Source organism: Penicillium solitum (genome assembly GCF_028829755.1).
Source record: "Penicillium solitum strain IBT 25940 chromosome Unknown utg000004l_segment0_segment0, whole genome shotgun sequence".
Classification (NCBI taxonomy): Eukaryota; Fungi; Ascomycota; class Eurotiomycetes; order Eurotiales; family Aspergillaceae; genus Penicillium; species Penicillium solitum.
Window position 1 is genome coordinate 446,004 of NW_027072124.1, and position 14,145 is coordinate 460,148.

Consider the following 14,145-nt stretch of genomic DNA (forward strand, 5'->3'; position numbering starts at 1 on the left):
CACCCTCTGCGCCAGTGAAAGACCGGTAGATCAACCTCAAATGCCCCAAAACATGCGAGCAACAGGAAGATTGCAACAAAAAAAAGAACAGAAATAAAAAAGTGTGATATCATACAGATCCCAGGAAAGCCATCCGGTCACATTGCACAAACTTTTGAAAACATACGCTTACTCTCCCTTGGACTTCTTCTTCTTCTTCTTCTCATCCTCGTCTTCGGAACGCTTGCGCTTCTTGCCATCGTCCTTGTCGGCCTTCTTGGCATCCTTCTTGGACTTCTTCAAGTCCTTCTTGCTGACTGAAGTGGGGTTGCCTTCTTTATCGAAGGTGATCTCGCCACGCTCGAGCTTCCGCTCGTATCGCTTAACGCTAAGACCAGCCTTGGCAGCCAATTCTTCAATGTCGCTCTTCTTGGACTTCTTCTTGGGGGCCTCAGCCTCGGACTCATCAGAATCCTCAGCCTCATCAGAGTCGGCATCAGCCATCTCCTCATCCTCAACCTCCTCGACGAGCTTCTTCTTCTCCTTCTTAGACTTCTGGGCGGTGGCAGGCTCCTCGGAGGCCAGGGCATCGGCATCGGGGTTGTACTTGCGGGCTTCCTTCAGGTCGAACTTCTCGGCCTGAACACCGTTGGGGGCAATGGCCACACCACGGGGCTTAATGGGCTTGCCCTCCATACCAGCAAGCTTGCGCTCGAGGTTGAAGCGGGCCTCGGTACCGAGAGCAGCCTTGTCCTCCTCGGTGACATCGTCACCCCACTCAGCGAGGGAGTCGACACGGATACCCAGAGAGGCCTTGGCGGCGAGGATACGGGCCATCTTACCCTTGTTGCGGCCGGTAGCCTGGCCGATCAAAGAAGCGTGGTAGATCAGACCGTACTTGGGAGTATCGTGCTTAGTCTTGAGGGCACGGAAAAGGGCCTTCTCGGCACCCAGAATCTGGATGGTACTGGCGGGGCTCTTGGACAAGCTGGTGAGGGAGCCAGCGTGGGCAATAAGACGGGCACCAACGAGGTCACCGACAAGGGCAGTCAGGTTGGGTGCGATGGCGTTCATGCGGGAAGTGAGGTAGCTGGCAAGCTGGGAGCGGTAGTCGTAGAAGCCAACGACCTGCTCAGCGAGAGCCTGGATGTTCTCCAGATCCTCGGGGCTGATCTCGGTACCCATGGAGCGATCGGCAGCAGCCTTGACGGCACCCTCGATCTCCTCGGGGAGGATCTCAGCAAGGTCAGCGGTCTCCCAGTTGGAGCGCATACCCATCTTCAGGACGAGCTTGGCGTAGGCAATGTTGTCGTTGAGGATCTTAGCCAGCTCGGGGAAGTGCCATCCGTACCATTCCTTGACACGCATAGCGTAGGTGTTCAGCTCCTTGTCAAGATCATCGAGAAGACCAATGGCCTGGACGATCATAGTGTCGATCTTGTCGGGGGAGAACTTGAGCTTGTGACGGGCGAGAGAGTGGGACAGACCAAGGGACATGGTGGACATATCACTGGGGGCAAGGCCGGGAATGAGAGTGGTGAGGTGCTCACGGATGGCACGGAAGATGTCGTTGGTGCTGGAGTCAGCAATCAATTGAATGTCAAGACCGGGAAGCTTGCTGATGGAGTTTCCTATTCACGACCACAGTCAGCATGCATACTCTGGGAAGAGATTTTACAAGATCAACCTACCGAGCTTGGTATCGGCAACGGCGAGAGACACCTTCTTCTCATCCTTGATTCCGTCAAGAAGCGAGGCCAGGGCGGGGGTGACCTTGCCCTCCATGATGGAGGCAGCCTCCTCCAGAGCTGAGGCAGCGCTGTCGAACTTCTGGAAGCTCTTCAGCTTGAGACTAGAAGTTCTGTTAGTAACATTGTCCCCGATAACAAATTTTTTTTGCGCCCGTTCAGCGAATCGGCCAATTCCCACTCGAATTTTTTTTTCCGGCAGGATTGGAAGACACAATTGACGTACAGGTTGGAGACACCCTCCGCAGTGGAGGCCTCCTCGGCGATATCATCACGCTTGAGGAGCTTCTTGTCCTTGGCCTTCAGCAGGGCATAGCCCGCGCTGGTCTCAGTAAGGATGAAAAGCGTCATGGTGCGCGGCCACGGCGTTTAGAATCGAAAAATAACAGGAAAGAAGAAACTAGTCAAAGCGAACGATAAACCGAACTGAGGAAATGGTGGAAAAAAGAATTAGCGTAGGGCGTGTCGGCCACCGGTGTCGTTGGAGAAATTGAATCTAAATTTGCACGGAAGAAAAAAAGTTGAAAAGCGGGTGCCACGAGTGGCTTGGGCGTGTGGCTAGGTGCATGACTAAGCCCGATGCGTGTTCAAGACGGATGGAGCTACAGCTGTGTCTCTCCAATCATCTTCTCCACATTCACCATGGAGGGCCTATTCTTTAATGTTAACGGCGGGTATGTGGTCTATGTCTTTGCTTGGTCCGAATAGCCTGTTGTTGACTCTCTTAGATATGTCGAGGGCATTGTTCGTGGCTATCGGAACAGCCTGTTGAGCGGCCAGAACTATTCCAACCTCACTCAATGCGAGACAATTGATGGTACGTTTTATTGATCCCACTGACTCTATTGTAGATTCTACTACTGCATATGGATTCTGACAATTTCATCCAATAGATGTTAAGCTCCAGCTTGCTCCCTCATATGGCGATTTCCTTGCCTCTCTTTCCCCCAACCCCTCCACCTCCGATCTGGCGAGCCGGATGACCGATAAACTGGTGGCTGAGTTCAAGTACCTGATCGCACAAGCGACAGGCTCCTCTGCCAAGTTCCTCGAATACATGACATATGGATATATGATCGACAACATCGCCCTGTTGATCACAGGCACTTTGCATGAACGAGACACTCGGGAACTTTTGGAGCGATGCCACCCACTAGGATGGTTCGAGACACTTCCTGTACTGTGTGTCGCGACAAACATCGAGGAACTGTATAACTCAGTACTGATCGAGACCCCGCTGGCCGCCTACTTCAAGGGTAGTTTGAGCCACCAGGATCTGGACGAGCTGAACATCGAGATCGTTCGCAACACCCTTTACAAGAACTATTTGGAGGACTTCTACAACTTCATCAACACCCACCCAGACTTCAGTGGGACACCAACACAGGATGTCATGGCGGAGATTCTGCAGTTCGAGGCGGACCGCCGCTCTATCAATATTACTCTCAACTCCTTTGGCACCGAGCTGTCCAAGCCCGAGCGGAGGAAATTGTACCCGGAGTTCGGCAAGCTCTACCCGGAGGGCAGTCTCATGCTTTCCCGTGCAGACGATGTCGAGGGTGTGGCCTTGGCTGTAAGTGCTGTGGCCGATTACAAGGCCTTTTTCGATGCCGTGGGTCTGAGCCAAGGCGGCGGTGGTCTCGGTGGTATGGGCGGAGGTCCGGCAGATGGCAAGAGTTTAGAGGATCTTTTCTACCAAAAGGAGATGGATCTGTCAAAGCTGGTTTTCACCCGTCAATTCACCCCGGCTGTGGTGTACGCCTGGATGAAGCTGAAGGAGCAGGTAAGCCTCTCAGAACCAATCCCTCTCATATTTGAGCATGAAACTAATATCGTGTAGGAAATCCGGAATGTTACCTGGATCTCGGAATGCATTGCTCAGAACCAGAAGGAGAGAATCGGAAACTTCATCTCCGTTTTCTGAGCTCGACTCGGGCCCTCTATGATTTTCTGTTTTCCCACCTCTTTGTACTTACCTATCTTCCTGGCTGGTATTTTGCTTTGGTTGCCAGCCGCTTTTCGTTGTATCGAGTACCCAGTTTGTTCTTTAACGTGAGCGCATCGACCTCTTTTTCCTTGATCGGATAATCTGGTCATCTTTGATTTCGGCTGTGTTGCTTTTTTTTTTCGTATGAGGCGTTTGACATGTGCTTGACCTTATCCTTATGACATAGAAGGACAAAATACACCGGAGATTTACATACTTTGTTGATACGGGGGCTTTCCTATTTGGGCTGCTTTTATGGGCTCCCGATGGCTCAGTAGATCTCAGCACGGGTGTCTGGGTCACGTGCAGACTCACTCCATGTGGATGCTCAGTCATTGGTGCAATGGCCTGAGTGTGTCTATTGCACCCAGTCCACTATATGTCGATGTACAATAAGACTGTGAACATAACCCAGTCAAGCTGAGACTTACTAATTCTATACGTATAAAATTGCACACCAGTCACGGGCCTTAAGCCTTCACAATCCCCACTACCTCCCCCAAAGAATCAACCACAAAATCCGGCTTCAATTCCTGACAAGCCTTCTGATCTCCGTATCCATACCGACACCAGCAGACCTTGCTCTTAATATTCGTAGCGAATTGAACATCCGCCACTGTATCACCCACCACAAGCACCTTCCCTGAATCAATCTCCTCCACCCCATATTTCTCCTTCAAAACAGGTACGAGAACATCCACAAAGCTCGCAGGATCGGGCTTGCGCTTGGCGCCGGGTGTCTTATCGCCGATGATTAGATCCTCAGGAACATAGCCGTCCAGACCATTCCGCTCCAGTGCCGTTTTCACAGCAGCCACACCCTTGTTACTAACGATAGCGATGGGAACCTTGTGGGCATTGAGTTCGGTCAAGAGATCCTTGGCGCCAGGGAAGGCTTTGATGAGTAGTTGACCGTGGGTGGCATAGAGAGCACGGTATTTTTCAATCCATTCGTTCTCGACGGTCGGAGTGAATTCGGCCGGGGAGGGGTGTAGGGCTTTGAAGGTGTCTGCTAGGCCGGCACCGCTGGCGATGAGACGGTGGATTTCGGGTTGGGGAGGGGTGTGGGTGGGGAGGAAGGCATCGAAGGTGAGTTTTATGGTTTGGGAGATGGATTCATGGGTATCGAAGAGGGTGCCGTCAAAGTCGAAGATTGCGAGGGCTATCATTTTGATGAGGGGGTGTGTTTATTTTAATGCTGAGGTGGTAGTATGAAGTTGGGCATATACGGGCGTAGAGGGCCTCGAGTAGATAAAGAGGACGAGACACTTTCACAATTAACCCTAGTGAATCCTGAAAAAAAGATCCCCGGCGAAACGAATTAGAATTCTCTAGTCAGGGATCTTGTAGTAGCGTATATAGTTACGTGGCTCATGCCGCTAATGTGAGGTTACATTGAGATAGTGTAGATACGAAGAAACTATTTGCAGATACAGCGACTAAGCTTCGTCAGCATCCCGAATGTATAAAGGTATGTCGTATGGGGTGTTCCTTTTACGTTCGAATTGCGTTGCTGATGAGATGTTGAATGTTTATAACAAAGTCTCCATCCGTTGGACGACTGACCACCTTAAAGGTTTGACCAACTTGGACGTTGTCATGGCCCAGCTCTGTGATAGCTATGTATAAAGACTCTCTATTATATTTCCATATGTATTTAAACTTTTTTTGCGACAGACAGTCCTGCAAGTACTGCTCTCGCTGCAATGAAGAAGAATACACTTGCTACCATCATTGCACCCGAAAATACTTGTAATCCCCAGTAGGTCCCGTTTTGTCGGCTCAAGATTGCCCCAGCAATGGGACTTCCTGTAAGCGATGCAATACTTATGCAAGTAAATAAAACGCCCTGACGAACACCGATCTTGGTCACGTCGGGCGAGATCTGGCCCAGTAGGGCGGGTACCATGCCCACAAATGCACCCGATGCAAACCCATATAACATGCTAAAGACGATATAGACGGCTGCACTGCCTGGTGAGAGAAGAGTGCCTGGAAGCCAGAGGGCTAGTATAACGATGGCAGACAAGGAGCACATGGTGATCATGACGTTGAATCGGCCCAGTTTGTCTCCTAGGTAGCCTGGTAGAATTCGACCAGGGAGACTGCAGAATAGGTTAGCTCGACCATGGCCTTCTCGTCCTAATATAAACTAATGAGTAGCACTCACCTGGCGGCATTAAGTATAGTCAATAAGTACCCAGCTAGGTTGGGGTTGACTCCGTCCCCCTGAGCCTCTACAACGACATAACTGATTGGCACAAACATGGCGAAGAATCCGCAGCAAGATGCCAGCATAAGCAAGATAAACGGTACCTCCGAAAACGGACTCGTATAATCGCTCAGCTTCACTGGCCGCGGAACATTTCGTATTCTCGATCGGACAGTCAGGTTGGCAATGATCAGGAGTGCGAGGATGATAAATCCAGAGATACGCAGAGACCATCCGAACCCGATAGTAGGCAAGAGCCGAGACAACATGGTTGGGAATACAACGCCACCTAGTGACGAGCCGCTGGAAACGACTCCAAAGGCCAAGGCACGTCGTTTCTCGAACCATGTTGCGGTACAAGAGAGTGCAGACGAGAAGACGAAGCTTGCACCAAGAGGACTGCAGATTCCCTGCGCTAGCAGGAACTGATAGTACTCCGTCGATATGGAAGTCATCATAATACCAAAGACGTGAAGGCATGTCCCGATAAGAAGAAGCCATTTCGGGCCATAATTATCGAATACCTGAAAGAAAGAAGGTTAACATGTATACTCCTAGGGTTGATGGGGCTAGATTTACTCTTCCGGTGACAATCCCGGCCGCAAAGAGTACAAATGGCTCCAAAGATAGAATCCAGGAGATGCTGGACGCGGAATAAGAATGTAATTGATTGTTCTGGTAGTATTCTTGGAAAATGCCCATGGCTGGAGTAAAGCGTATCAGGTTATCGGTCGGCATGAGAAATACGAGAAATAGGGAAGAATCTCACCATTCACCCAGCCAAAAGCGCAAAATAGACAGCACCATGCTCCAAAGACGACTGTCCAAGCTCGAAGCCCTTGATCCAACTGTCCAAATTGTTCCTCCTCGCTGCCAGAGACAGCCACAGTGGGTTTCGATTCCGTGATTGCCATGTCTAGAAAGAATCTAGATGTTGAGACAACGTCTCGAGCAGAAAGGAGGAAAAAATGATAAAAGATGAATTCCAAAGGAGGAAGCTATCTCAGAGCTAAAAATTCTCTATCTACTTCCCCGGAGCCTCTAGGGCTGTAGCATGTGACCCCCCGATAACAGTATTGAGTCATGTCAACACGAGCGATGGATGGGGATTAGGTATTCCAACCATTTTTCACCTGCAGCATAACTGCGGCAATAATGCGGTGAGTGTATTTAAAAGTAAGGACGAGAGAGAAAAAAAAAATTAAGCACTTCTTTCCAACCTGGGGAGGGTTCTACAACAGAAGGACAAATGACTCCTTTTGCCAAGGAAAGATATAGCTTGGAGTTGATTACGGAGTCCGGATCTGGTAAGACATGATTTCTCTCTCTACCCGCTTCACACTCTAGCGGGGATCAGCATCCTTCGGCTGCACTGAAATGGCCAGGATTCGACGATCGTCCATTTGCCTAGGGTTGCAATGTGCACACGTGCCCTTTTTTCCTAGTATTATTACTATCTACTAGACTATAGGCAGTGAGAGATCTTATAGTTGCTCGATAAACGCTAAAAAGAAGAGTACTGCGGGACTAAAGTCACGGATCCAGCCTAGTCTAAATTAAGCGAGTTGAAAGACATCTAGACTTGCAAGGATGCCCTTTTAAGTCTATAATTGTAGGTTAGCTTAGGGCAAAGATAAGACTAAAAATCTCTGATTTTACATAACAGATATTATAAACAGATATCGATGCATAGCTTGTATAGGCGAATGGTTGCCTCCTAAATAGGCTAACTTGAACTAATAAATCCCGCTAGAATTGAATATCTTCATCTCTTGGCAAAAAAAAAAAAAAAAAAAAACAGGCTGATAGTTATACTTCCCCCATAAGAGGTTCACCTTAGAAACTCCATACACCCTCTGTGTCATATGATGCTTTGGATTTTGTGTTTTTTTTTTTTTAAAAAAAAAAAAGAAATAAGAATGAACTGAGTGAAAAAGAAAATTTGGAATTATTTCGCTTTACATTGTATGTCTATCTTATGGGGGCATATTACTCCACGAAAGGGAAAAGGAGATCTACAGGGACTAACGGGTGGTCTAGGCTAATGTTGCCTTATTAGTTCAATATTACAGGGATGCTAATAACTAGGTACAGGACAATATGTGAAGAATGTTACCACAACCTCGACGGGATATGTCCATATCTCTGGAACCATCATAATAGGCCGAATACGTTGCGGATTATCTCACGGGAGACGTGAGCTGCAGCATCTGACCACTGGTGAAATACTGAGGGTGGAAAATCCCATACATGCTGTTGAGTTGGCGACTCTAGTGCAGAGCAAAGTTCATGAACCGACGGCTAGCGGGATTGGTGTTCACGAGAGGGGGTCCTGCTGGGAACTCTAAGGATGCATTGGACAACCTGTGTACGTTTGAGAGAATCAAATTCCTTGCGGGTTGTCGGAGATGGTTATATTTGAAATGCGAAATACTATCAAACACCACGCACGCCCACAGGCTGGCGTACCAGAAAGTGGCTGAGCGCATGCCTGCACCGTAAAATATGAACTCAGTCACAGGCAATGATTGTTTGCTGCTGCCGGGAGTCCAAAAAGCATTCATTATCAAAATTGGGAGAGTGGTAGGGGAGTAAATCTTTAGCAGCTGATCAAAGACCTTGAAGCTGGTGCTGATACATACTACTAGCTTTGGGGCATTTTTGTGATCAAGGTGTATTTATGTTGTCTGAAGTGAATAGGTAATTAACTTCCACGGTTATGTACAACCCTAAGAAGGTCGTGTTTAGATTGTCCGGGGGCATGGCACGGCCCGTCGAGGAACCGCTGCGGACCCGCCCAACTTAAGGCGACCTCGGGACTCGGGGATGTTTTACTTCAATTACCCTAGTTACGAGGTATATATACAAGAATAGTCGGCCTGTTATGCGGCCCAGATGTGACAAGAGAAGAATTTGAAAATCAAAAGATAGCGTAGACAGTCGTATAGCTCGTATTCTACGTGTATATGATTTCTTTTTTGACGAGAAAGGCTGGGGTATATTGTGATGGGGTCTATAGAAGGAAAGTTCATCGATCCTTGCACTTATCGTGGCTTTCTATTCCCTGAAGCTGAAGACCTGGCTTTCGACAGTTTTGGGCAGATGGAGGAGCGGTTCAATAGCCGGCTTTTCGCGTAACCCGGCCTTAACTTCATAAGGCTGTAAGCTCGTGCTGTATCGTCTGGATATTGCACCTCGGAATATTATATAGTAGGGAGATGGCTCTCTATGCCTTGTTGATTGGGCATCTGCGGGATTCTATCCAAGGTTGTTGGAGTTATGTATGCAGTGGATATTTAATAGAAAAGATGGACTTCCATTCCCTTCTCTTGAAGTCGGTGGATCCTTGGTCAGATCATGAAATGGCGCAGAAAGAGACTGTTCTTTGTGCGTGGAGGTAAATCCAAAAGTGTCTATTGTAAGTCTAGGGATCTCCAGATACTCCTCGGTTAATGCTCATCTCTTTTCAGCCGAAACCAAATGTCAACATCACGCCAGGGATTATCGAGACATTCGATAGATCTTCTCTCCATGTCTGCTCATCCAATGCCAGAATACCCTCTTGAATGGTATGGAAATGCTGGGTGTGAATGCTCTCTACCGACGAGTTTGGAATCCACGGCTGAGTCGCCTTCTATGGCCGCGCGAACCTAGCAAAAGCCTCACTGGAGGACAGCTTGGAGCTTATGGATATTCAAGCTAGATCTCCGCGGGGCAACTCGATGTCACCCATAGAGACCCTAATGCGCTGGACAAGCAGCTTAAGCGCATTTTCAAGATCGCGAAACGATTCGATGCGATGCCGCTTCTAGATGAAGCAGGTGCGTATATGGAGCGTCGCATTGCGTCGTATAGGGGTCACAATCGCCTTTGAATGTGTTTTTGCAGGAACCTCGAATATTATGAAGGAATCATATTCCTAACCACGAACCGGGCAAATGACTTTGATGATGCGATTCTAAGCAGAATTCAAATTAAAATCAAACATGACAACCAAATTGACGAAGGATGCGCGTCGGGAGATATAGTCATATTTCCTCTTAAAAGCGAATACCCGTGAAGGAACTGCTACTGTTCGTCACGCACAGTTTCGACGTTTGGAATCGATGGCCCTTAATGGCGAGCGGTCAGTTGTCCTAGATTATTGGCTAGATTATTTGCTCACTAAGATTATATAAAAATATCACATCGATTACGCACGCATTGACTAGCAACGATGGACACCAGGGAGGAAACAAAATTGATGCTTTTCAACATCCCTATCCAAGGTTATGCTTAGAAAAATCTTCTATACAATCTGTATCTAAAAGATACCTAAAAAAGTCCCTCGTTTTGTATAGGTCGAAAACCATCATTTTTATAGCATGTTGCATTCAATTCTTATATATCTTTGCAATATTTGCAGCGTAAAGACTCGAAAGATCTCTGTTGATCCCGAATTAACGCTAAAAGCAAAGCCATCAATTGCTGGGATTCCGGATATACAAGTTTCTGCGTATGCTCCATTCTAGCTGTTCAAATTCTGCCAATCGCTTAGTAGTTAGTGCTGATGTGGATGACAGGTAATATGCGTCCGTCAATAATAGCCCACCAGTGACGGCTCACAGTGACATATGGGACCATGGGAACTATTGGTTAGTTTCTTGTTTCGGGATCAATATATGCACGACCCAGGATATCAGTTCTGGTAGCAGGAACTCCATGCTGCTCTCCCAAATGTCTCGTAAAAGAAGGTAGGTGACTGCACTCTTTTGGTGCTTATGGGTCCATGAAGTCATGTACTCTGAATGCAACAAGTGAGCACCAAAATAGAAAGAGAAAAGGTTCGAGCGCCAGATATTATCCGGTGTAATATGCAAGGATTGAGAAATCGGGATCAATCAAGCACAGACCGACATGCATGAGCTTCAATATTGGAAAGTATTACGTCTCCATGAAGTACACAGATCAGCCACATTGATAGTCTAGTCCAAGACCGGCGACTACATGCATGTTGAAAATGAAATTCTCAATTTCGAATTCAACATTCATTGCTCATTTGTGCAGATGGCAAAGGGTGTGGCAGAGATAGTATGACAGGAAAATTCGAAACAAAAGTAAGAAAAAGCCAGCCAAAGTCATATGAGAGCAAGCGTAATAGAAAGAAATCACAGAAAATACCAGATTCAAATCCAGCGTACCAAGTCTACTGCGAGCCTGGATCTATGGTAAAGGGAATTTGAGGTTGAGGGTGTCGTAGAGCAAAACATGGAAATTTTAGGATATCGGAGAAAATGAAAAAAAGAGTTTAGGCAGCGATCAATCATACTGGAAGAGAACGCTGATACTTTCACCGTGGTGCACACGGCGGATAGCCTAGGTATAAGTCAGTATATTATGCGGAATCAACCGGACGAATGGGACTCACCTCGCCGAAAACGTGGCCGACTTCCAGGACCTCGAGCTTCGGGCAGCGGCGCAAGTGCTCAACTTGATCCACGCTGTTGGTCACAACGACCTTGTCAAGGGCACTGGCGTTGATGCGCTCGATGGCGTCGCCGCTGAGGATACCATGGGTGAGAAGGGCATATACCTGAGATGCGCCTTCCTTCTTGAGCAACTTGGCGGCACGAGTAATTGTGTTTGAGGTGTCCGCCAGATCATCAATCAAAATGGTTATCCGGTCACGGACATCACCAACCAACATCATGGTGGCATTCTGGCGGTCAGTGATTTTTGTGGGGCGGCGCTCCTATGAGATTGTTAGGGAATTACAGGGAAATTCAAGAGCTCGATAAGCCTACCTTGTGGATAAGGGCAAACTCCATGCCCATTTGGTCAGCAATTGCCGTAGCGCGCTTGGCACCTCCGGCATCGGGGCTGACAATGACAGCCTGCTTGTAATTTGGGATGTTGCGCTGAATGTAGCTCTTCAGAAGAGGTCGGCCGTAGAGGTTGTCGACCGGGATATCAAAGAATCCCTGGTACTGCGGGTCGTGCAAATCCATGGTGATGATGTGATCGGCGCCGGCGCAGGTAAGGAGGTCTGCCACCAGGGTGCCGGCCTGTGCAACCCACTGTTTGTAACCGGGACGAGGTTGGAAGGAATTGATCTTGGAGGCGCTGCTCGCGGTGTCGTCGGTACCGTTGGTCAAGGACTTGAGGGAATCCGTTGTGTCGCTGCGGGGCAGACCGTTGCCCCGCCGCTTCACAGGGCTGCCAGTGCTCTCTTCAATCTGAGCCCTGGCAAGGCCCTTTTGGAGGCTTTCCATTCCATTCATCAAGCCCAAGCCTTCAGTTTTTCCACCCGGAGCCGGGGTCGAGGGGGTGCTCTCGAATGTATACCCATTGGCGGGTTTGCCCCCCACGGATGCCTTGACGAGGGGAGCGCCGGCCTTGTCGTAAGGAATGTCACTCTGACGGGAGTAAGGGAAAAGAGGGAGGACGGCGGTGACTCGCCGGGCTGAGGCGGTCTTGCAGGCGGAAATGGTGATGAGAAGCTCTAGCAGGTGGTCGTTGACTTTACCACCGCCGGATTGAATAATGTAGACATCCTTTTCACGGACGGATTCTTGGATTTCGACTCGCGTCTCACCCACAGCGAATTTTGAGAGTAGAACCTCCGCGGGAGGAATGCCGAGAACACCGCAGATGCTCTGAGTCAACTGAGGGTGGGAGTTGCCTCCAATGACGACAAGATTGCGAACCATAGTGTTTTCGTTTGTGTGTATATCGCCGGGATTGAAAGTAGGAAAGATCGAAGAGAAGGGCTCTCGATCTGAAGGAAATCAGGTTTGGAGGGATCGGGTGGAGGGGAAGGAAAATCTGGGGGACGATCTCGGTGAGCAGTTAAGAGAATAAAAGATAAATAGAGAAGAAAAAAGTATAGAGATTCTTGAGATTGAAGAGAACAAATGCTACCTCATAGCGGAGCAAGAATCGAGACTTCGAGGGGACAAAGACATAAAACCAAAAAAAAAAAAAAAAAATCCCGATGTGAGTCCCGCGATGGGAAAAAAGCCTCTTTGGAGTGGAGCGGGCCTGTTTTGATGCCTCAGGTGTCAAATGACCCGGATCGGGTAAAGCGTTATGTCGTGACGAGGCCCCGCAGAAAACGGCCTTGGAATGGCTTCTGGACAGCCCTGGAGGAACGCAGTAAATGGTCAGCAGGTCTACTGCTTCGAATTTTCCATTTGTTGCCGTCCGTAGATATACATGATGTTCTGTTCAAATCACCAGTCGCTTTGGAAATCACAAAAAAGAAACATCTAAAAAGACATCTAAAAAGACATCACAAGGCCACATAACCGGGACTATTCTTGTACTAAGAAAAAAGAAAAACATAATAGAACTTGGCATAACTCATAACTCTCCCACCGAGTGCAGTCTGCTCCGGGAATCCGTCATTCGCCCGTTCCAACCTCCCTATAATAGAGTTAGTATCACAGTCCCAGTATCCAAATGCGGGTTTGAGGCTCACAAGTCAAGTTGAACTCCATTGCTCACTCCATAATCCTCCAGTGTGAGTTGATCTTTAAAAGGACGCTCGCCTTGGCGTTTAAGAAGGATTTCATGGGGTTCACGACCGATTCGAGCTGCCACTTGGGCTTTGAATAGCTCTGCATAGAATGTTAGCACACTGGTGACGATCAACAACATAAAAAAAAGCAAGACATACTGATCGGATCTGAGGCAAGACAAGGGATCGCGGCTTTGGTTCCCAGACGATCATTGACATGGACCACAATCATAGGTTCTGAGGATTGTGGAGCGACCGGCTTCTTCTTTTCTTTCTTCACTTTCTTTTCCCGGTCTTCACGCGGCGCATCTCGATCGTCACGTTGTTGGGCCCGGTCGCGGTCGCCATCTCTCGGTCTATCTCCATAGCGGTCGCCCTCTCGGTCACGTCGTGGTGATCGTGGTCGGTCTCGGTATCCTCGTTCTAATCTGCGATCATCGCCGCGGGAATCGTCAGTGCGGCTTTTGTCCTTCCACCGAAAGCCCCCGGTCGTCTTTCTGGGGCGCTCTCTATCGGGGTTTTCTCTCGCACGAGGAGACCTGCTTCGTGATCGGTCGGCCATGACTGTGGATGGAGAAAAGATAGAGTTCGTGGGTGCCTGACAAGCCCAGATGTAATCCAAATGAAGCTGTGAGGCACGTGACGAGATGCAGCTGCCAGTGGAGTAAGCTAGTCCCGAATTAGATTAGTGTGTTTATTCACATCAGGAGCTCTCCTGTCT

The 14,145-nt window shown here is 48.5% G+C and overlaps 6 protein-coding genes across 6 annotated transcripts; 1 reads left to right on the forward strand and 5 right to left on the reverse strand.

The window, feature by feature from the left end:
• Positions 1-168: 168 nt before the first annotated feature.
• On the reverse strand, positions 169-2,078 carry nop58 (RNA-processing protein NOP58; the record flags this gene model as incomplete). The annotated part of the gene is made up of 3 exons (XM_040955842.2): positions 169-1,610; positions 1,671-1,831; positions 1,954-2,078. 3 exons carry the CDS (start codon positions 2,076-2,078, stop codon positions 169-171), a joined length of 1,728 nt encoding a protein of 575 aa, XP_040813701.2.
• A 291-nt stretch (positions 2,079-2,369) lies between these two features.
• Positions 2,370-3,651, forward strand: N7455_006157 (H(+)-transporting V0 sector ATPase subunit d; the record flags this gene model as incomplete). The annotated part of the gene is made up of 4 exons (XM_040955777.2): positions 2,370-2,401; positions 2,456-2,544; positions 2,621-3,510; positions 3,568-3,651. 4 exons carry the CDS (start codon positions 2,370-2,372, stop codon positions 3,649-3,651), a joined length of 1,095 nt encoding a protein of 364 aa, XP_040813685.1.
• Positions 3,652-4,184: 533 nt separating this feature from the next.
• Positions 4,185-4,883, reverse strand: N7455_006158 (HAD family hydrolase; the record flags this gene model as incomplete). Its single annotated transcript, XM_040955728.2, has 1 exon — positions 4,185-4,883. The coding sequence occupies one exon, from the start codon at positions 4,881-4,883 to the stop codon at positions 4,185-4,187; it is 699 nt and encodes a 232-aa protein (XP_040813731.1).
• Positions 4,884-5,371: 488 nt separating this feature from the next.
• N7455_006159 (putative MFS monocarboxylate transporter (Mct)) lies at positions 5,372-6,875 on the reverse strand (the record flags this gene model as incomplete). The annotated part of the gene is made up of 4 exons (XM_040955783.2): positions 6,696-6,875; positions 6,506-6,630; positions 5,885-6,450; positions 5,372-5,819 (listed from the first exon to the last, which is right to left on the reverse strand). Exons 1-4 carry the CDS (start codon positions 6,838-6,840, stop codon positions 5,372-5,374), a joined length of 1,284 nt encoding a protein of 427 aa, XP_040813798.2. The 5' UTR covers positions 6,841-6,875.
• A 4,349-nt stretch (positions 6,876-11,224) lies between these two features.
• N7455_006160 (ribose phosphate diphosphokinase subunit PRS5) lies at positions 11,225-12,615 on the reverse strand (the record flags this gene model as incomplete). Its single annotated transcript, XM_040955932.2, has 3 exons — positions 11,225-11,281; positions 11,334-11,657; positions 11,710-12,615. The coding sequence occupies 3 exons, from the start codon at positions 12,613-12,615 to the stop codon at positions 11,225-11,227; spliced, it is 1,287 nt and encodes a 428-aa protein (XP_040813790.1).
• Positions 12,616-13,308: 693 nt separating this feature from the next.
• N7455_006161 (ubiquitin-like protein HUB1) lies at positions 13,309-13,986 on the reverse strand (the record flags this gene model as incomplete). The annotated part of the gene is made up of 3 exons (XM_040955754.1): positions 13,309-13,330; positions 13,386-13,524; positions 13,584-13,986. The coding sequence occupies 3 exons, from the start codon at positions 13,984-13,986 to the stop codon at positions 13,309-13,311; spliced, it is 564 nt and encodes a 187-aa protein (XP_040813642.1).
• Between the last annotated feature and the right edge of the window lie 159 nt (positions 13,987-14,145).